The sequence below is a fragment of the Anabrus simplex genome, chromosome 2, assembly GCF_040414725.1.
Source record: "Anabrus simplex isolate iqAnaSimp1 chromosome 2, ASM4041472v1, whole genome shotgun sequence".
NCBI classification, from domain to species: domain Eukaryota; kingdom Metazoa; phylum Arthropoda; class Insecta; order Orthoptera; family Tettigoniidae; genus Anabrus; species Anabrus simplex.
The window spans coordinates 665,148,346-665,170,617 of NC_090266.1; the positions used below are offsets into that span (position 1 = coordinate 665,148,346).

At 39.1% G+C, this 22,272-nt stretch overlaps 1 protein-coding gene across 8 annotated transcripts in view; it reads right to left on the minus strand.

Moving 5' to 3' along the window:
• The window catches only part of PMCA (plasma membrane calcium-transporting ATPase 3), a 1,641,549-nt gene that overhangs the window by 672,790 nt on the left and 946,487 nt on the right, over positions 1-22,272 (minus strand). For all 8 annotated transcript variants that reach the window (XM_067141188.2, XM_067141187.2, XM_067141184.2 and 5 more), the window contains one exon: positions 1,645-1,839. In XM_067141188.2, coding sequence (XP_066997289.2) covers positions 1,645-1,839 — 195 coding nt within the window. The remainder of the gene's footprint in view (positions 1-1,644; positions 1,840-22,272) is intronic.

A 22,272-nucleotide genomic window follows, 5' to 3' on the forward strand; every position in this document is an offset into this window, starting at 1 on the left:
TTCAAAGTCTGATTTTTGCGTCCCAACGATTTTGAATGAACGAGGTTTTACTGCAGTTTTTTTTTTTTTTTTTTTTTAAAGCAGTGCCTCTGTGGCTTAGGCAGCAGCGCACCAGCCTTTCACTGCAGGGTTCCGTGGTTCAAATATCATCAGATGTCGTGCAGGAGCCAAGATACCTAAAACCTGGAAGACTTCACCAGAGGGGTACCATCAACTACGATCGTGTTGTAATCAGTTTTTGTCAGGTTGAGCCATACTTCAAAATTGTCCAATCATGATTTCCACTAGTTAAGTAGATGTTCGAGACTATTTGAGGAATCAATAGACAACATAACATCACCATACAGCAAGGTCCATCCATGGATAAGGCATTTGCAGATCTGCAGTAAAAGTTCAGTATCAATGCTTTATTTAAGACATTGTAGTAACTTAATATACAAGACAGATCACTCCTTTATTAATAGACATATTTTTACAACGTTCTATTATCTTGAATGGCTCATACATTAATGAAAGGTACTGAAGTCATTACCCAACATTAAGTTTCACTCCAACACTACTTGCAATATTAAGAGCATTCAGTCTTGTGCTTTTATTTAACGGTCTCCACTAATATATAACCTTGAATGGAGGAATTGCCTCCAGTACACATGTTCTTCAGAAATGTGCAATTCCAAATTAGATCAACCATTTTCTAACCCATCCAGCAAAAAGGATGCACAAAGTTAACACTCTTCTACTAGCAGAGAAACAGTCCATCATAACCACCATCAAGGTTAGAAAAATTCAATAAACCATTCTAATAAGGAAGTGGATAAATGTTCACTCTTGTTAACTGAGATGAAGTGGTAATGCAACTCAAGGTAAAGTAATTATGAAAAATTTGGTAGTACATAAATGATTTGTGGAACAAATTTTAAACACCATAGATTTGGTACACCAGAAAATTAGCCTTTATGTTCCATGACTAGCTGGTTCTAGTTTCCTCAAAATTCTGTCTCCATTTAGGAAAGCAAAGAATTCATCAATATACAAAAGAGAAAAAAAGGAAAAGAAAAGGGAAGCTACATCCATTAGGTCAATTACAACTTGCCTGAACATAGAGTTACACCCAGAAACTCACGAACTTTAATATTGTTAAAAGGAAGAAATTATGGCACAGCAGAAGTAAAACTGATTCCAAGGAAATAATAGACTGATAAAAGTTACAACATGAAAATTTCTCTATTTTAATTGCAATAGAGGAAATTGTCACTTTAGGTGGCAAATCAACCTAGGATTATCAGCCTTTAGACAATACGGTTATTAGCCTTGTGCAGACACAAACACACGATCTCAGAACTTTCTTAGACTGAACATCGAAAAATCTAAAGATACAGTCACTGAAAGTAATAGTAGTACAGTTTGAAAGCCCATAACCTAGGAATTTAAGTCCTATCGTAAAACACAGCTACAGAGGTGAGAAGGGGAAGGAACAATGAACTAGGCATTAGTAAGTAGCTACTGAATTTTCAATTATGTTTCAAGATTTCAATTGCTAGTGAGAGTTGTAATGAAATTTATAATTAGGGTCTTTCCAGAACTTGAGTTAGAGAGACAGCATCAAAGAAGATTGAATTTTAACATTAAGCAACAGTGATTTACCTGAATCTTCATCAGTTGCCAGATAAAATGATAAGCCCAATGAAACCAAAGCAGCAATCTCTAAAATAATTAACGTAACATCCTGCAGCGCTTCCCAAACTAACTGCAGGAATGTTTTTGGTGCCTTTGGAGGTATTGTATTTGAACCAAAGGTCTCTCTTCTGTGCTCAATGTCGACCGCAGACCCACTAAGACCTGTAAAAATACAAGTGAAGAAATATTTAAGTTTTATTTACTCATAATAGAAAAATAATTTATTAAGAATAGACACAAAATATACATTACATTAGCTTTTTAAATATGCAAATCAGCTGGAATGTTTTTTATAAGACAATTCCATAAAAGATCTACCGTATATCATTTTAAAGTATGTTATGTATTCAAAATACTTGTACACTGATAACTCTTGGTATAAACTACAGCAATGTAATTTATTTGCTTACAGTTGAAATTACTCTACTCACCTTAAAATTAATCTTATCAATAGCCATTGCAACTTTCTCTAAATATAGAATATACACTGCCTGACAAAAAATTAAGCACCCAGAAGAAAGGGTCAGATGTCAATGTAACTTTGTACATGTGCACACCATTGGCGGGTATATAAATGATTGGTGTTTCAATTCTCTGTGACAGTTGAGTGATGCCTGTTAGGACACAGAGATGCTGCGTACTAAAGTGAGACAGAGTTATCAGCACCTTATAAGAGTTTGAAAGGGGCCTCATTACGGGTCTCCATTTGGCTGGCTGGTCAAATTGTACAATATACAGATTTGTGGTACATTCGGATGTGACAGTATCCCAATGTTGGAACGCATGGTAATGCAAGGGAAGCCATACTCGTCATAAAAGTTCCGGTAGACTACGTCTGACAACCACAAGGGAGGATCACCGTATTGTGTACCAAGCACATCGTACCCCTTTCACATCTGCGCCTAACATCCGAGAACAAGTAATTGACTCCCTCCAACATTCTGTCATCCCGCACCACTGGTCAGAGACTAGCAGCAGCCAGACTACCGAATTACCATACCATGCGTGGGCTGCCGTTAATACCACAATATAAACGGCTGCATTTGGAGTGGTGCCAAGATAAGGATCATGGACTGTTGATGAATGAAGTCTCATTGTGTTCAACGGTGAATCACAGTTTTACACTACCCCAGATGACCATCATCTGCAAGCATGGCAGTGACTTGGGAAGAGGTCCCATTCTTCCAATGTTTTGGAGAGGCACTGCAGTGTTATTTCTGTCATGGTGTGGGGAGCAATTGGGTACGACTTCAGGTCACAGCTGTTAGTGATTGGACATCCTGCATCCTCATGTGTTACCTCTCATGAGACTGTACCATGGTGCCGTTTTTCTGAAAGGACAATACTCGTCCACACACAGCACGTGTGTGTGAACTGTGTATGATGTTGAGGTACTCCTGTGGCCAGCAAAATCCCCAGATCTCTCCCCAATTGAACAAGTGTGTGACCAGCTCGGATGTCAACTCCATCCCAGTGCCAGTATCCACCAGGATATCAAGGACCAGTGACAACAGTTGTGAGCCAGATTGGCTCAGGAGAGGATACAACAGCTTTATGACACTCTTCCTAAATGAATCAGTACATGCATCCAGGCCAGAGGGGTGCAACAGCACACTGATAAGTGGGTTTGTACTGCTATATTCTTTGTAAATTTGACTATTTTGCAATCACTGAAACAACACCACATACCCTCTCAACACATGAAGTGTCATTTGGTTTCCTCCTCCCTTTCTGCTTGCATCAATTTTTTTGTAAGGCAGTGTAGTAGGAACTTGTGAGAATGGACATTATATACCGCAGATTCAAAAAGGTATTAAAATATTATCTATCTAAGCCTAGATCCATTCATTGCGAGATACCTTATGTTTACAGTACACTAAATCTTGTGGTAAATGCTACAACAAATTGCTACTTTTGTTGATCTGCCTGGGTCATCATTGGCTTTGGCAATATCAAAGTCACCAAGGTATGATCATTGTTACCAGCATTATTCCTTACACAGTGGTGTGAATGTGTGTCATATGGTCAGTTGATCTATACATTTGAAAGGGCTTAGCAGACCGATATGTAATACAGTAGCACTTTATGGCTCAGCATGAAGAAAATGGGAAAACACATCACTCCTGATTTCTCTTCTATGCCTCTTCAGTTACACTTAAAGACTACCTATGACTGCTAACGGTAGGGCCATTGGGAATCCAACCTGATTGAGCCGAGGACTTAACATAAGCCTACATTCATACATTATCTGTCTAATACAACTGCTTTATCCATTTTGAAACTATCAATTTCCCCAACTTTCAACTTGCTGTTTTGCCAACTCTTGAATTATTTTAAATCACAAAAGAAAAAAAAAAAAAGAAAAAAGAAAAAAAAGAACAGTCAGCAAATTCACACAGAAGTGAACTACATAAATGAAAATCCACAGCCTGTTTCCAGTCATTCGACTGGGTCAGGAATGGAATGAATGAAGCCCTCATCTAGCGGCGTGGATAGGAATTGTGCCGGCTGTGAACTTTACATAAACAGACATGAATCTCTCAAACACTAAATAAAACACTAAGTTACAAAGAAGTAACAAAGATTTTGCGCATTCCGACATTAAAACTACGCAATGCATCTGACTTGCAGTCATTAAACTCTACTTTGCAAAGTCTATTTACTACTTTACAGTACATGCAGCAGAGGCATGCTAATAGTTTTATGTAACAGGGCTAGCAAGGAACATGGTCCAACCTGCAGCCAAATTTGTTATTACTGTTATGTGCTCCCAGCCAGCCTAAGGATGTGCCATGGACTCTCCAAATGTGCTTTAATCTGGTTTCCCCGTGGGCCTTCGATGATGAAACTAGAATATTCCTTCTCTAGCTGTACCTCTGAGATTCCAGTACTTCATCACCAGAGATATAAATACAGGACGCTAGCCGCAAACATTGCAGTTGGACAGCGGTAGTGCTGGCTGTCATTTCAGTTGTGAATGGGTGTTCCACCAGAGTCTGCGTCAGAGTACTTTCGTCGTGGTGGACTGTTGAGAATTGTCACCCATGTGCAAATAAAGTTGGAAAGGAGTGCTGATTAGCACTGTTGTCATTGTTGTGTAGTTCCACTGTGTGGAGAAGTCACGTTCACTGCGCGAGTTAATCTAGCTGACCATGCTGATTGTGAGAGTTACTGGACTCTTCTGGAGTCGAGCCAAAGAATAGTCACCATGCGTTATGACTCTGAAGGGAATGCGTGTTTGAGCCTGTCTGAGAGCAACTGTCATCTGAAGCAACCGAGTTTGAGAAGCAAAGTGAAAGAGAGGTCTCCCATTCAAGATTATCGCCTGTCCACGTAAAACCAGTGAGCTGGACTACCTACTGTGAGGAGGCGGCTTTCTAAATAGCCACTAATAAGGGAACTGCTGTAATCCATTCTCGAATATAATTGTGCGCGCATGTGTGCACGATTCAGAAGTCGTGGCAACTATTTTTTGTCACCTGAAAAAGTGCCAAGAAATGAAATGTATTAAGTACACTTGTAAGTGTACGACAATGATTTATTTTAACTCTTTCGCTGTCTTAGTCATACTGTCTTCCTTTCTCCACAGTGTTCTAAAAACTCCTGTGCATAAACAAGAAATACAGACATAGATAGAAAATTAATTTTCTTAAAAACTATGAAGTTGTGCGAAAAAATTAATTCAATGAAAATTGTTGGGAATATCTATTTTCAAGTCTGATTGCCCAGTAAATTGTAGTTTATTGGGAATAGGAACAGAATCTACAAATTTGGGGCAATTTATGGTATTGTGAAGTCCCGTCACCATCACCTGTTGCCAGTGAAACAATATTAACACCAATCGGCTTCATCACGATTGATATTTTCATCATCACTAAAATCATTATCACGGTACAATTCTCTTTCAATATCATAATTTACATCATGAAGCTATTTTGTAAACAAACTGCACCTAGAGGATAAATACTTAGAGCAATGATGTGCAACAGATGGCAAAGCTGCACAAGTACGTACTCTGGCAGACAGCAAAGGAGTTGTAGGTGACGCTACATAGGGTAGGGACGCAGGAACCTCTGGTAAGGTAAGAGGACAGACATGGCATTTTAAAATCATTGCTTTATTTGTTCAATTCTCATACAACCTGTATACAATAATGTGTATGTATTGTACAAGCTGTTTAACATCCTTCAAGGTAATCTAGGTTGTTTAGTTCGTTCCTATTGATGTGGAAGACTGAAAATTTCATCTGCTGCACGAGGTTTGTCAATGTACACTACTTCACGTTGAAATGCTTGTACAGCATCTTGTTTCTTGGCAAAGTGTTTCCCATTCAGTGGCTACTTCAATTTGGGAATAAAACTGAAGTCGCATGGACTGAGATGTACAAATGCTGCTGGATTTTGATTGCTATATTATGCAACACTCATCAGACATCTGACCTAGGGAACATGACAGCCAGAATGATGCACTCATACCCCATCTGCCAGCAGCATTACGAAGTTCATGTAATGTAAGGTACTTTCAAATGTGTGTGTATATGTATATATCATGTTTGGCACTGGCACATTTTCGGGAAATAGAAAAACTGCTGCCATAACTTCTGAGTCAACCCTCGTTTGTGTGTAGTGATTGGGTCATCCTACATTAAATTAGACCGACAAAAATGTATTTTCATTCATAACAAAAGTGGTGTTCAAAGACTGACGAGACCTTGCGTGTCACAATTCATAATCAGTATGTATCAGTGGACCAGACAGAACAGGTTTCAACCACCGCTTGGAGCATTTCAGAATATGTGTATAGTGAGTACATAGACATACAGTGGCTTAAAATGAAACTCGTACAATGAATTATCACCTAGTATCCAATGAGGTAAAGAATAAATTTGTTGATTCACCAAACTGAAATCTAGCTCGCATCCGGGAGATAGTGGGTTAGAATCCCACTGTCGGCAGCCCATAAGATGGTTTTCCGTGGTTTCTCATTTTCATACCAGGCAAATGCTAGGGCTGTATCTTAAGGCCACGGCTGCTTCCTTCCCATTCCTAGGCCTTTCCTGTCCCATCATCGCCATGAGACCTATCTGTGTCGGTGCGACGTAAAGCAAAAAAAAGAAATCTCAACATTCCAATGCCCGCAATATGAATGATTGTACAATAAAAACAATGGTTTAATAACACTGCACATTACAAGCAACATAAATCATGTGTTGCTCTGTGCAACAGTCTAACGTCTAACTCGTACAGTCCACTTCTACTGGAGGAAACTCATGCAAGCAAATGCAAGATTAACTTCCCTTTCCTACTCAATCATGCTCCCTTGAAGTCATGCTTCACTCAGAGAGGGATCTGCTTATCTACTTCCATGGGTCCTCCAAGTTCCGTAAATGAATGTGAGCTGACCATCGGCCATCACCAGTGGAAAAATCTTAAAAAGAAATCGCCAGGATGGTAAACAGATCTCATTCCAATGTACATGAGTCACACCATATTGAAGAACCCAAAAATCTTCAACAGCCATAAATAAGTTCATGAAAAATCTTTAGCAATAGGAATGAATGCGGGTTACTCCAAGTGAGGACTTATCCAAAATTATTCGCACCTAAGTTTGCTTTAGAGGCTGAAAGGGTTTAAACAAGGACTGTAATCCTGAAACAGAAATATGTTGAGAAGACGTAACCACCACAGCCAAGTAGCCAGGAAACTTTTCGTAAGAGCCGTTAGAAGAAGGAGACCAAACAGAGATTGCTGTAAACCACATAAGTAAGAACATGCAATGTTTAATAACTGTCCTTTTCACTGATGATGGCTCAGATAGCAAAGTTATGTGTACAGCATAAACCAAATATGAACTCTAGGTGAAAAATCTAAGACACACTATGAAACAGTGCAGGGTAAGTTACAATATGGGGTTGTATGGCTGTTAGCGGGATCAATAATTTGGAGGTCATTGAGGGTACTGCAGATGAGAATGTATACTTAAAACATTTAAAGAAAATACTGTGAAGCCTATTGCACAAAATCTATGGATAAATCACAAATTCATGTTTTACCAGGACAAAGATCAAACATGACAATAGCACTCTTAAATCAGCCTTGAAAAAGGCTAGGGCATTCCCCGGAAGCACTGACCCGTTCTTATGCTGGGGAAATTGCAGGAAGTGGGCGACCAGTACAGAGCATTATGAAGGTGGCAATAATCAACCTTGTGTCATTAACTGGAAAGTCAGAAGAGGGGACCGATTTCATGGAGAAGTAACATAGCTAGGATGGGACTGAGTGAGGTTACGTGGAGAGGAAAAGTAAAAAAGAAGAGAAGAAGTAACATATAGCTAGGATGGGACTGAGCGAGATTACGTGGAGATGAAAAGGAAAAAAGAAGAGATTATAAGATCTGGATAGGGAGGCATAAGGACAAATACAGTAATTGTTTACTTTTTGGTAGAAAGATTAAATCTTAAGACAGTGGTTAGATGTCATAGCTATGCCAGAAGTAGCCTTTGATGGAGACCATGGTGTAGTGGTAGGTAAAATAGTGAAAATGAACCAAATAAGAGAGAAAAAACAAAGTATGGACATTGAAAGATAAGGAAGTAAAGGAAAAATTCCAATATATATTGAGACAATACATGCCCGAACTTAGGTGGAGAGTGTGGATGTGGAACGGGGCATGTTCAAAAAGGCACTTTTGAACTGTGCAAGAGTGCTTGTGGCAGAATAGCTCACCATGTAAAGAGAATGCATGGTGGAATAGGAGGGTAAAGAAGGCAGTGAAAAATAAGAAGAAAGCTTGGCATTTATAGAATAGAAATAAAACAGAAGGAAGTACTGTAGATCAATATCAAGAAATTAAAAGAAGGTGCAAGAACGCAGTAAGTAAAGAAAAGAAAAACTGGGAAGTATTTACAAGGGAGTTCGAAGAGGATGTGTATAGCAATAAAAGGATCCTGTATGGACTTAAGAAATAAGAGAAAAGGAACAGTCACACAGCAGGCGAAATGGAAAAGAGATAACACAACCAGAGCAGAAAGAGAAAGAAATGGAAGGATTACTTTGATGAACTGCTGAATGTGAAAACGGGTGTACACAAGATGATAGTGCGAGGAGACAATCCAAGAGTAAAATCCCAATGGAAGAGGTGGAAAATGCTGTCAAATGAATGAAAGTGGGAAAAAGCAGCAGGACTGAATGAAATGTGCGAAAATGATGACAGCAGCAAGATCTGTTGGTCTAAAATGGCTGTTAGGCTATTTAGATGTATCTGGAAAGAAAAATCAGTACCAGATCACTGGAGTCGAGGAGTAATATTAGCTATATTTCCGAGTTTTTGTTACTCGTAATTTTTCAAACCTTATTGGCATCAAACATCGTCCTTTGTACACTTGTTTCATGTGCTGTTTTCATATTTGTTTTTTGCACACCTGCCTTCATGCGACCCCTCGCGTAGTGCATTCTTACACGCCTGCATTTCCAAGAAAGTTTCTTAAGTTCATGAAGTTTATGGTGGCTTTCAGTGAAGTGTGGTGCTGTAGTTTTATCTTGAACTGTGACCAAATCATTCACTGAAATGTACAAATGGAAAAGTTGCAGCAATTTGCTCACGCGCGACCTCTCGCGCTCTTTAAAAACTCTCGTAACTTTACCAGATTTTGCAACAAAATTCATTAATTTTTTTTTACATTGAGAAAATATTGTTACTGGGTAATTATGTTAGTACTAGTCGAAAGGCAGTTACACAGGGTACATATTAATATTTTTATCAGAGCATTCACCGCCAAAGGAAAATAGCAGCTCATTAAAATATGAAGCGTGAGCACTTTGGCTTCGCGCAACCTCTCGCGTTCTAAAATGGGTGCGACCTCTCGCGTGTTAAAGGGGCCTAACAGAGGTTATCGGCCCCTAATGGTACGAAATGAAATAACAAAAAGTACAAATTCATCCACTGACCAAAATAAAATAAAAAATTTCGTGAAGAATGAATGGATGGACATGAACCCAACAAAAAACAAACAAAAACAGTGGATCAGACTCAAAAAAAGATTGTAAATAATAGTATTACTGACCAAGGGACCACTTATAAAGCACAACGATGCTTGATGTCTAAAGGGGTGCAAAATCCATGCCTAAGGCCCCACAGAATGGTACATGTCGCGAGTAAAGTAGAACCATGGTATTTGTCACGTTGGAATACGAATCAAAAGTAGCGAAGACTCACGGTGTTCCATACAAGATGGTACTACTCACAAGTATTGTACTTTGTACAGGGAACGCAGACCTATGGCATTTCTCACACAATGGCTCCACTCACAGCCAATGCAAACCGATGAGGCTTCTCACCTAGGTGTACTAATCCCGGGCGACTGTATTCCCGTGTGTTCCTCACATAGTAGCACCAATCACAGGCAACGCAGACCGACTGTCGCTCATATAGCGGTACAACACACAGGCTACGCCCAGCCCCGCGGTGTTGCTCACATGGGTACGACGCACGGGTACTGGAAACCCCCAGGCCAGCCTCTTTACTGCTACGAATCACAAACCTATTTCGTACCTAATTTAGTGGTACTACTCGCAAGTAGAGGCAACCCATGGTGTTCCCCGCATGATGGTACGAATCAAAAGTAGTTTCATGGTTCTAATTCAATCATCCCTTTTAGTCGCCTCTTACGACAGGCAGGGGATACCGCGAGTGTGTTCTACATGTGCGTCGCCCACCCGCAGGGGGTAGTGTGTTTGGTCCGCGAGAGGTATTTTATTTTCGTGAAGTCTGCCGGCAAGCCGGTTAGGACCCCCCTATCCGTCACCTGGGACGCGCCACGTGGGAGTATCACCTCACCCCCGGCTATGCCAGCGTAGTAGGTTCGTGGACATGTTAAGTGAATGGAGACCCAAGATAGGAGGAGGAACAGTAAGACAGACCCACACAAAGGCGGTTGAAAACGATCAAGAAGAGGACAATCAGAAGAAACCTCGATTGGAACACAGTTAAGGATGAAGTATGGTGGTTGAATAGAGAAAGATGGAAAGGTGCCATAAACATCCCAACCCAGAGGGAGCTGGACAAGGGAAAGGGATGATTATTTGAAACAAAAGTCCTAAAAGTACATAGTTGGTTTCTTTAAAAACTTCCCCAAGGTGTAACCAAACAAATACTCTATTTTCTCACAAAATTAAAGCACTTTTCTCATGAAAAAAAAAAAAAAAAACAAGCGGAAGATTTGGATGCATAAATTATCCAAGGAATTCAGATATTTAAAAAAATATTTACAATATATTTACATTTAAAAGAATACATCAAATACCAGTATATACACACAATTGGCGCAACTCATTTGCGGTTATAGTCATTTGGTGTAAAATTATGGCGTGAGTTTCTTTCTGAATGTCAAATAGGGTACATAAGGTAAGTTTGAGAGAGACAGGTCTGAAGTACCGACACTGGAAAGTTCTCTTCCTGTTACGAGCCGACGATACCACCTGAAGTGAAATAAATATGAACTAATAAAAGTTTTTTTTTCTATTTGCTTTACGTCACACCGACACACGTCTTATGGCGACGATTTGATAGGAAAGGCCTAGGAATTTGAAGGAAGCGGCCGTGGCCTTAATTAAGGTACAGCCCCGGCATTTGCCTGGTGTGAAAATGGGAAACCACGGAAAACCATCTTCAGGGCTGCCGAAAGTGGAGCTCGAACCCACTATCTCCCGATTACTGGATACTGGCCGCACATAAGCTACTGCAGCTATCGAGCTCGGTAAAAGTTCAATTCATGTAAGTACATAATGACATACCAACAAGAAACTGATTATGCTTGTTTAAAGGGGCCTAACATCTAAGGTCATCAGCCCACAAAGAAAAAAAGGTCTTACCTTTTGTAGGGTACTGTCTTCGAGTTCGCTACCAGCACTGGAGGAAGAACTGCTGTTATTGTTGTCATTACTCACATCTCTCCATAAGAAATCATCTTCACTCCCGTCTGACGAATTCGAAATACCTTTTTTCCTTGAAGCTCTTTTCAATCACCTTCAAAGAAATCATGTCCCAAGTGCACAATATGCGCTCACAAAGGAGTTCCACAGGTGGTATCCGAATCTTGCCTGTTGGAGTGTCTTCCGTCAGGTGGCCATGAAAACTGTCCATTACGAGAAGGAACGGGCATCGAAGGAGGGACCCTGCTTGATTTCCTCAGACCGTTCGTATCCAATCTTGTATGAGTGACTTGTCCATCCACCGTTTTTCCTGGATACAAACGTGGATCCCTTGCAGAAATTTTACTTCCGGCACTGTTTTTCGCTTTAGAACAATGTAAGGTGCAAGGTTTCTGCCATCAGCTGTCACAGCAAGCATTGCAGTGCCCATTCCTCTTCAGAAAATTAATCATCCAGCCTCGGCTAACCTTAAAATCCGAGACAGTGATTCCATGTGCAGCAGCTATTTCTCGTCCTTTAAAATACAGCATTTCATGAGAAACGGCATATCTATCATTGTGTAACAAAATCACATATTTAAGTAGATCCTTATCTACTTGCAGAAACTTTCCACATTTTGGTCTGCGAAATGCTTTGTGAGACTTATTGGTCGCTTGAAGTGCAATTTTCTGTTTCCGCCAGTAGCGCATGTTGCATTAGGAATCTGAAAACTTGCGACCCGCTGCCTGATTCCCGTATGTTTCGGCGTAGCTTATCACTGCAAGTTTATACGATGCCGTATTACTCGAATACTTTCCCACTGTAGATTAATAAACAGTTTTGAGATCACAGAAAGCACTTGTAACGCACCCAGAACACTCGTAAAATATGTTTGTAAGACTGGAATAGAGTGTCACCAGCCATTTCTGCACTGATCACTCACTGAACTAGTGCAGTGGTATTTCCTACCGGCTGGTAACAGCATGTTGCTCAGTATTTGGAATGCACGGTTTTGCAATAGGAAGGCTGCTACTCGAGTAGCTGACATCTTTATTTCGAAACGCATCCGAAGCTGTGTGACAGATGTTTGAAAACGTGGGTGCGTCAAATATGGGATTATTTCTTTTTCTCCACTTCGCACCCAAAAATATTGGCATGCGTAATTTATACAAGAACGTTAATTATTCAAGAAAATACTGTACATAATCTATGGTTTGAAATGAAATTTAAAATCGGGAGCACTCCATAAGCAATGAAAAAGAACTTTATAAAGCCATTTTAGAGGATGATGAAAGATTCTGGCAACTTATTGCGACAATCTGATAAAGAATTTACCAAAAAGATTTGATGATGATGCTTGTTGTTTAAAGGGGCCTAACATCGAAGGTCATCGGCCCCTCCAAAAAGATTTAAGGTAATTATTAGAAATACAGGGTTCCTTATAAAATCTTAGTAACCATTAAATTGTAGCCTACCTTCACTATTTACTTAGGGAAAAAAAAAAAAAGCACTTATTTTGTAGTTATCAGAGTGTGTACCAGTTTTATCGAGACAGAAAACATTCTACTCGAGATAAAACATTTCTCTTTCCTTGTGTTGTTTCAAGAAGCGAGTCTTGAATATGAATTATATTAGAAATTGACAAGAGGGTCCACCTTTTCAATACAAAGTATCAAGTAAATAATATTACATGAATTATATATTACTCAGTTGAACAACATTTGTAAAATATAAGCGTTAATTAATTTACTGGATGTACTTATTTATTATATTGTATTGTATGCAGTTTGCTAGTTCACTGTATGCATTTCATTTTGAGCCACTGTGTAAACCCTTAGATTTCCTTTTGTGATAATTTACTGCATGCCAATTGAGACCAGAAGTCACATGAAAATGGAGGCTCAGTTAATGGCACTATTCAAGGCTACTGAGAGGAGGAAGAGGATGATTATGATGGGAAAATGCCAGAAGAAGATAGCAGAAAGCCAGGAGTTAAGATGAAAGGAAGCCAACAGAAGATGGTGGAGGAGTTTATGGAAGAAGACTCGACGAAGTTGGAAGACGCTCGGAAAGATCGAGGAGGGTCTCCACGATATATAGCACATTCTGCAGATTAACGCTCTGTCCCAAAAACCTTATCCAAAAGACTGCTAATTCTGCTAAAAGAGGGAGGAAGAGTACAAAGCTCCTTGCCGAAGGACCCCTGTGGAATTCGAGGGAAACTGGAGCCGTGACGCTTGGATGGAAGCACAGAGGGACAGGGATCATCACCTTGCCGCTCCCACAGGTACACCAGTCTGCAGTGCACGAGGCCACAGGATCCACAACAAGCAAGGTGCTGTTTGGAAGAGAGCTGTTCCTCCTGGTGGATCTACTGTTGTGATTAGCCGACCCAAGGACCATCCCGCTCTGACCAAATAGTCCAACCTGGTTCTGAAAAGGAAACTGGAGGATGTACACACCACAGCCCAGAAGAGATTTAGGATGGAAATCAACCAAATTGAGCCACTATAAGATACAAGTGTGGACACTACCAGAAATCGCGAGAACCTAGGAGGGCTGTATAATCCCATAAGGAAGACTGGCTTGTCTCTCAAGCTCCAGAGGGCGTGGGAAGGCCCTTGCTGCTTTCTGATGGATATAAATGAAACCCGGACACAATGGAGGCTAAGATTCAAGATTAAGGTGGTACATCTACATCAACTGTAGCCTTACCGAGAAAAAGCAGAGACTATAACCGATCTGGGACTATCAGCTCTCTAAGAGGGGCATTGTTATGTGCTCAGGCAACTGCCAGCACACTGGAAGCCAGGTTAGGAAGCTCCCAGCCAGTGTAAGGACAGTCTGCAGCCTCTTCTATTTTGCTTGTCTGGTCTTCCCCATAGGCCTTCTTGAAGACCTAACTAGAATATTCCTTCTCTAGCCATACCTCAAAGATTCAATACTTCATCACCAGGGATATAAATATAGGAAGCCACCCACGAAAATTTGAGTTGGACTGCTGTTGTACTGGAGTGTGTGTTCCACCTGAGTCAGTGTCCGAGTGCTGAGGGAATGTCGTGGTTAACTGTTGAGAATTTTTGTTTGTGTGCAAATAGTGTTGGACAGGAGTGCTGGTTAGGACTGTTGTCATCGTTTGGTTGTCGTTGTGGAGTAATCATTGTGTAGAGCAAACACCTTAACAGAGTTGAGTTGACCCTGTTGATTGTGCGAGTTTCCAGACCCATCTGGAGCTGAGCCACGGAGCAGTCTTCGTGCATAGTGTTTGTCAACAGATTGTGTGTTCGTGTCTGCATGCAACCGTTATGTGAAGCAACGGAGCGTGTGAAAGGAAGTGAAAGAGGGCTGTCAATTAGGATTATTGTCCGTGCAGATAATACCAGCAAGCCGGATTACCTCAGCGAGGACAGAGGCTTTGTAAATAGCCACAAATTAGTGAACTGTTGCCATCCATTCTCAAATATAAGTGTGTGTGTTTTTTATCATTGCATTATGGGATCACATTGCTCTGTACTTCCTTACTAGCTCAGTTGGCGACCTAAATTAAGTTTTCATGCACCAACAACTTGGTATCTCTTAAAGCATTTACAACCTTGGCTTTTAAAGTCTGCTCGTGCAACATTAGTTCCTAATGAAGAAACCTAACCATTTCTCCCTCATTATTACTGAAGCTGGTGATTTATAGTTATTTTCGAACTGTTGAGTTGCATTCCACATTGCCAATCATTCAATGAAGGAACCCTACTTGCCAATACATTTTGCAGTTATCTATGACACACATGCTGCAGTGTCCTCCCCAGAAATGTTCGTCAGCCAGGTGGCAGAAATGAGTAACCGGGCAGGGAACACTACATAAAATATGAATATTTTAATATTTCAATGTATTTTCATCAGCGCATTAACAATAATATCAGGCAGGTAAACATTAACTGCAAAATTGAACTATTTCAGTGTTATTTTCACAAACAAGACAACAGTATTTTGAACTTAGTGTTCTACCGCCCGTTCATAACGATGAAACACCGCGGCTTACCACTCGTTTGCAGTAGAGTGCTATACGGGTGTGTGACGTGCGAAATCGAGCTTGCATCCCATTCCAGGCTAATCCGGATACCGCTTGTGCACGTAACGTGACAGTCAAGCTAAACATTTAAACTCTGATGTAACTGATGCAATTATGTTGACAATAATAAAGATTTATCATTTACACAAACAATTTTACAGTGGGCCTATTTGCATTTTAATTTGGAGCACCCAGTGACTATGTATCAATATTATGTAACTAGCATGTCTCGTGGTTATGTTAGCCAGGCTGTCTGTGAAATCAGCAGTGCGGTGCACCCATTAAAAACGACCTAGGGAGAACACTGTTGGCATTATGTGGCATTTATTTTTGTAATTTGCAATGATGATTATGATTATGAACTGCTGCCAACATTTATCATTGTATCATGAATGGTACATTTCACAGCAAAATTGATTAATATTTTCTTTTTCTTTAGATCTGTAAATCTATTAGGATAATACCAGGTAAATAGAACAGTGGCATGTTCAAATAACTTACTTAATTACTTAGTTTGTGCAGGTTTGACAAATGACTTGGAGGCAGTGTCAACAGTGGTATAATTTTGTCCAATTTGTTTCATTTTAATCGAGATGTCTAAGGAAGTAGGTGAAATCCCTAAGAAGTCTTTCAAAAAGGAAAGCAACTTTATCTGCTCTAATGAAATGTGGAATTTAACCATAATTTGTTAATTCCTCTGAAACGGGGGCTAGGTGTATGTGTCGTCTTCATCATCATTTCATCATCACGACATGCGTCGCCTATAGGCGTCAAATCAAAAGATCTGAATCTGGTCAGCCAAACTAGTCCTCTGACACTCCCAGCACTAAAAGCCATACGTCATTTCATTCTGCTATCACTAACATCTACAAGAAACTGAAAATAGATAGATAAATAAATAAATAAATAGATAATTTATCATCAATGATAGACGATTTAATAAAACATGACACACAATAAATACACCTTAAATAAATAAAGCTAATTTCCTAAAATAATTACCAAGTCTAGATTTAGACTTATTTAAACATATTTACAACACCTTAAATAAATAAAAACGAATCTCCTTAAATAATTGTCATGGTTAAACTAAATCCAGAGACATTTATATATACACAAACATATTTATAGAGATAGGACCTTACATTCTTGAGGTTGTTAGGACACATCTAATTTTAGAAGGGGGTGAGTGGAAAAGGTACACCGATTCACTCTTCTCATTCAGCGATTTTAGTGCCCTCAGCAGCCACCAAGTTTGCCAGAGCCACAGTTCTCACTTTAGGCATATGGAAAATATACCTTCGCCTATTATTGCAGTGAGGAACATTTAACGGAATCAATTCCAATAATGTTGAGCAATCTACTCTATTCAGACACTTTTAAAGAAAGAGGGCATTGGCATATCTGTGGCAAGAGTGAAATGTCCTCATATTCATAGTCTCGCACAAAGACACTTAATCGGACGAAGAGAGAGAAATACCCAAACCTTTGTAACTCATCCATTTCATGAATCTTATTTGGAGCTCTTTTCAAGGTTTGTATTAAATACTGCTGGGAAGATAGAATACTGTTGCAAGGTGCAGTTAACAATGGCCTGATCAGAGTGCAAAACAAAGTTATCCGAGTTCTAGGAGAAAAAAATTTGGTGCAGTTTCTTTTCAAATAGCCAAGTAATTTAAACCCTTTCCCACAAAACTTGTCTAAATGTTCCTCAAAGGAAAGATGGTAACAGTTTGAAAGTGTCGCACAAAGATAATTTATTTCATTCACACAAGCTATTTGAAAATTGCCAGAATGGTAAGGGTAGTTTACTGGTTGTAACTTATCCAAAACAAAAATGTAATTGCATTGCATTTTGAAGTATTCAAACCCAGTAGCCACTTTTGACAACACTTACTTAAGATGTTTAAGTCACACTGTAGCAACTTTCAGTTCAACTCACTATTTACCACCTTAAAGATCTTCAGATTGCCAGCATAGAGAAGGCAATTACCGTGTTATGTAAATATTATATCGTTTATGAATGACCAAGAAAAAAGGACCCAATAAAGAGCCTTGAGGGACACTGGAAGAGGGGTGGTATGGCTTTGACATAATACCATCAGATTTTACTACGCAAACCCTGTTAGTGACATAGCTTCTAACCCACTCCAAAGCACTTCATCCTATCCTGTATGCTGACAATTTGATGAACATAGCTGAACATAACTGAATCAAAGGCTTTAGAGAAGTCCATGTAAACAACATCCACTTGTTGCCTCCTATCCAGACATTCTGAAATGAAATTGATATACACTGCCATTTTGGACACTGTAGAACGTTTCTGTATGAAACCATGCTGAGCTATATATTAATATGCTGTGAAACTGAACTGTACAATCTCCTATACATGACTTTCTCTTCTACCTTTTTGAAATCTGGGACAATAGCACAAGAGGCCTACAGTCATTGAACACCATTTTGTCTCCTTTCTAGAACACTTGTGACTGGTATGACGATGTAACCTTCCTTCACTCACACGGAAAATACCCTGACAAGAATGACATTCATTATGATGCCAAGTGGCCTACCTAGCACAGATGTACATTTGTTCAAAACAATTGTGGGTACATCGTCTGGACCAAATGATTTGGAGGTATCCAAAGATGTAAGAATTTAAGATACCTCTGCTGGAGAGGTCACTATTGAAATCGGGCCCATATCACACACGGACAAAGTGGAAACAGCCCAAGATACCTTTTTTCTTTTTGTCCTGTAATTCTTTCCAGTCCTGAAGCATAGTGGATGGCAGGCAGGATGACCTCTGTTTGCTGTTCACAAAATTCCAAAATCACTTCAGGTTGGCAGCTAATATCGATTCCATCAAAATCATAATTTCTGTATTTTTTGAGCTGTATGGTCGAAAATTGCACGTAATCACTACTTTGTCACTTTTTTTGAAACTTCCTTCTTACCCTCTCATTTTCTTTTAATTTATTCATTACCTCTGTTTGTACCAGCATGAGTACGTCCATGTGTTAACTATCTGGGACAGTATAGTGTCTTATTACAGCGCGAAGGAGGTTGTAAAGAAGGGTTAATGCCTCATTGACAGAGGGGAATCTTCAATTAAATTCCAAGGACACAACAAAAGGAGAGCTCTAATTTGAGGAAAATCAGCCATAGACCATGCAAACATTAACTTCCTCTGCGGTACGGGAGGATTATGTGAACTGCAGCATAGCAGAGTTGCTAAATTGGTGGGGGTTAAGCATTTTAACCTTGATTCTGTGATGCTTTTCTGAAAAAGTGCATCAGATTTAATTTAACAAAATTTTAACTTCGATGATCAACTGAACAGTCATGCATTGTTCAAACATTATTCGTAACCTCATGGTGGTAGTGTTTGCAGTACTATGTATTTTTGTATTCTTACCGATTTATGGCATACAAGTATGTTATATCCTATACTTTTGTATATTATTACAGCACAGATTCACTAGTCAAAAGAGCGATACTGAATTACAAGAAAGATGTAGATATTGTTACACCGGGCAAGAATGGAAGCATGCACATCCTCTCACTGGCATTGACAATTTTACTAACAAAGCAATTACAAGGTTTATTTATGGTAAATTACATCAAGGAAAAGTTAAATTCAGAAGGAATGCATGGCAAGATAATATATGGTAAATTACACTTAAGTAAGATACTTTTCCTTGTAAGAGTATATGTGAAATAAGGAAAGAATAAACCCTAAATCTGTTTTTCTTGGATAAGACTTAAGATTTTTATGAATGGTAAGTAGTTTTATATTACGAGATTGTACATTTTTTTTAAATTTGCAGTATAATTTATGAATAGCCTATGAGATGTACTTGGATTCAAATATGCATTGCATATGCTTTGTAGGTGCTGATTTAATATCTACTGTACATCAAATGTGAAGAGGAATCAAGATTACCATGGTGATATGAATAGTCACAAATTTCAAATGTAGGAGGAAATGTAATAACTGAATTAGGAAGTAACATATTTACACACACTTTATTTTGATCAGGAAGGCCTGGTTATTGGATGCAAGGTATAGGCTATAGACTTTTTCAGCTTGTGGTACTTAAATATGCAACGGTTAACAGAAGAACGAGGCATACAAAGCAGAGGATTGTGCATGCAGTACTATAATGAGACTAAGGGTATATATGAATTGGAAGAATTTGTCATTTATAGTAGTAGTAGTAGTAGTAGTTCATCTAAGGGTTACTCCACAAGAATATTATGGCTAAATGCCGAGATAATTATTCTTTAACTGTCCTTTCCGATTATGGCATATGGCCTCCAGAGAGGCCTTGTATAGGTTTTTTTGAACTGAATCCTTTAGGCAACCTGCACTTCTGCAAGGATCAGATGCCAACTATGATGAATTCTAATGTTTAAGATAGTGCTGTGGGTCAATGATCCCTCATATTGCATACTCTTTGGTTGAGGCATTTACTCAGTGAGAATGTATGGACTCCTTGGATCAGCTGTGTACCTATATTAATGTGTGTCTGTAGTAGGAGGCAGCAGCAGTAGTAGACGTACAGTTTGATGTGAATAGTTGGATGGTCCTTGTACATGAGTTACGACATAGTAAGCTGTGTACTAGAAGATTAAACGTGTACAGAAATGTTGGGATGTTGAATAATGGTTATGTTACTCCTCCCATAGCCCGATAGTTCACCTACAAAGGTTATGGGCCCAGAGATCCAGATCGACAGTCTGCTCCGTATGTTCCAGAAGTTTCCAGAAGATCGACAGCGCTACAAGATTCCGGTAAGTTCCAGCAAGTTGTTTTTTCGGTGTGCTTGCATAAATAGTGAAGGCTAACCAGTGACAATGGCGATTAATGATATGTATCACATTCAGCAGTTTTCGGGTGCAGATTTTGGGAAATGGTTGTTTAGAATGAAGAGTGTATTACGTCAAGCTCAAGTGTTAGAAGCTATTTAAGTTGCTGATTTTGCTACGCAACCTGAAAATGCCGGTAAGGAAGCAAGAGCTCAGGCGTTGCTCATTGCTGGTGTAAGTGATAGTCTTATTAATTTTCTTAAACAGCATAATTCAGCTTATGTAATGTTCAAGAGTTTGGAAGATAATTTTAAAGGTAAAGGGGCAGGAAGTTGTTTATATTTGAGGAGACTTTTGAATGAAACTACATATGATGGTTTTAGTTCATTAGCAGGACATATGAAATTGGAGGCCTATTTCTCACAATTGAAGGACGCCGATAGCGAGTTACCCGAGGATGACAAAATTAATTATTTGTTAGTGTCAATGCCTCGTAGTTATGATTCAGTGGTGACAGCTCTAGAAACTCAACCAGACTTAAAATTAGATCTTGTGAAAAATTATCTGTTAGAAGAAAAACAGAAGAAACTTCAATTATTTTTATTTATTTTTTATTTTTTTAGACACTACCAGTGTAAAAAGCATTCCAATTCATCCAGAAGCTTCTACAGAGGAAGAGGAAGAGGATCTTCAAGGTCAAGGTGTCTTGTACTCCAGTTTCCACGATTGGTGGAAATACTTCATGGAAAATTGACAGCAGGGGAAATAATTTCAACACTGAAGAAGATGGCAGTGTCATTTTATGCAGAAGATTAAAATGAAATTCAAAGTGAAAGTGAGTTAGGGCAAAATTTAAATTCGTGTAACTCTGATAACACTGTGTGTAATGTAGAGAAAAATAAGCAAGGTAATACTGAGAGTGATCTTGTTTGGTGTGTGGATTCAGGTTGTTCTGATCATTTTGTGTCTGAATTAGATGTTTTTGATACCTATGTGAAATTAAGACTTCCAAAGAAGATTTGTGTGGCCAAAAATGGCATAGACATTGAGGCAATGCTACAATGTATGCAAAGGGATCAACTGAAGGGCTGAGAACCATAGTGAGCCAAGTGCCATTTTTTTAAAATGGAGAAAATTAAGGTTAAAGTTTAGTCACTGCTATAATTCACAGACACAGATTACAGAGACTACAACATTTGCATGTTATAGTTAATAGATCCATTAATCACTACAAAACAAAATACAAAGACTATCTGGCTTTTTAATACAAATAAAAAGTAAACAAATACCATCATTTTCCACTGGAGTGGATTTGGCCCACTTTGGCTCCAAACAAAGGATGAATTTTAACAATACGCCAGTGGGCCAACTCCACATGGCACTGTAAGGTACTTCATTTTGCCGTAGTTACATCACAATATTGCAAATCCTTAAAAAAACTTATGATTAACTGGTGGAATGAATGGAAGCATGGCAATTAAATCATCATATTTAGCTTATGTCAGCATAATGGGTGCTGTGTAAGCAGGACTCAGTTCCCATGGTGAAGGTACTGAAGTAGTTACCTTTACAGATGGCCTGTGCTTACGAGAAGGTGAAATATCAAGGATTTTCCATTTTTCCATTTCATTGAGGGTGTACCTGAACTTAATCTTAAGAGGTTCACTAGACTGGAAACGAAACCACCTAATTTTGAGCCACCTTCTCCCCATCTACTTTTTCCTTACAAATCACAAAGTTTTTTGAGAGCTCCTTAATGTTCACAAATTCTTTGTTCCATTTTCTTCACACTAAAGGGCTTATTTCTCCTACATT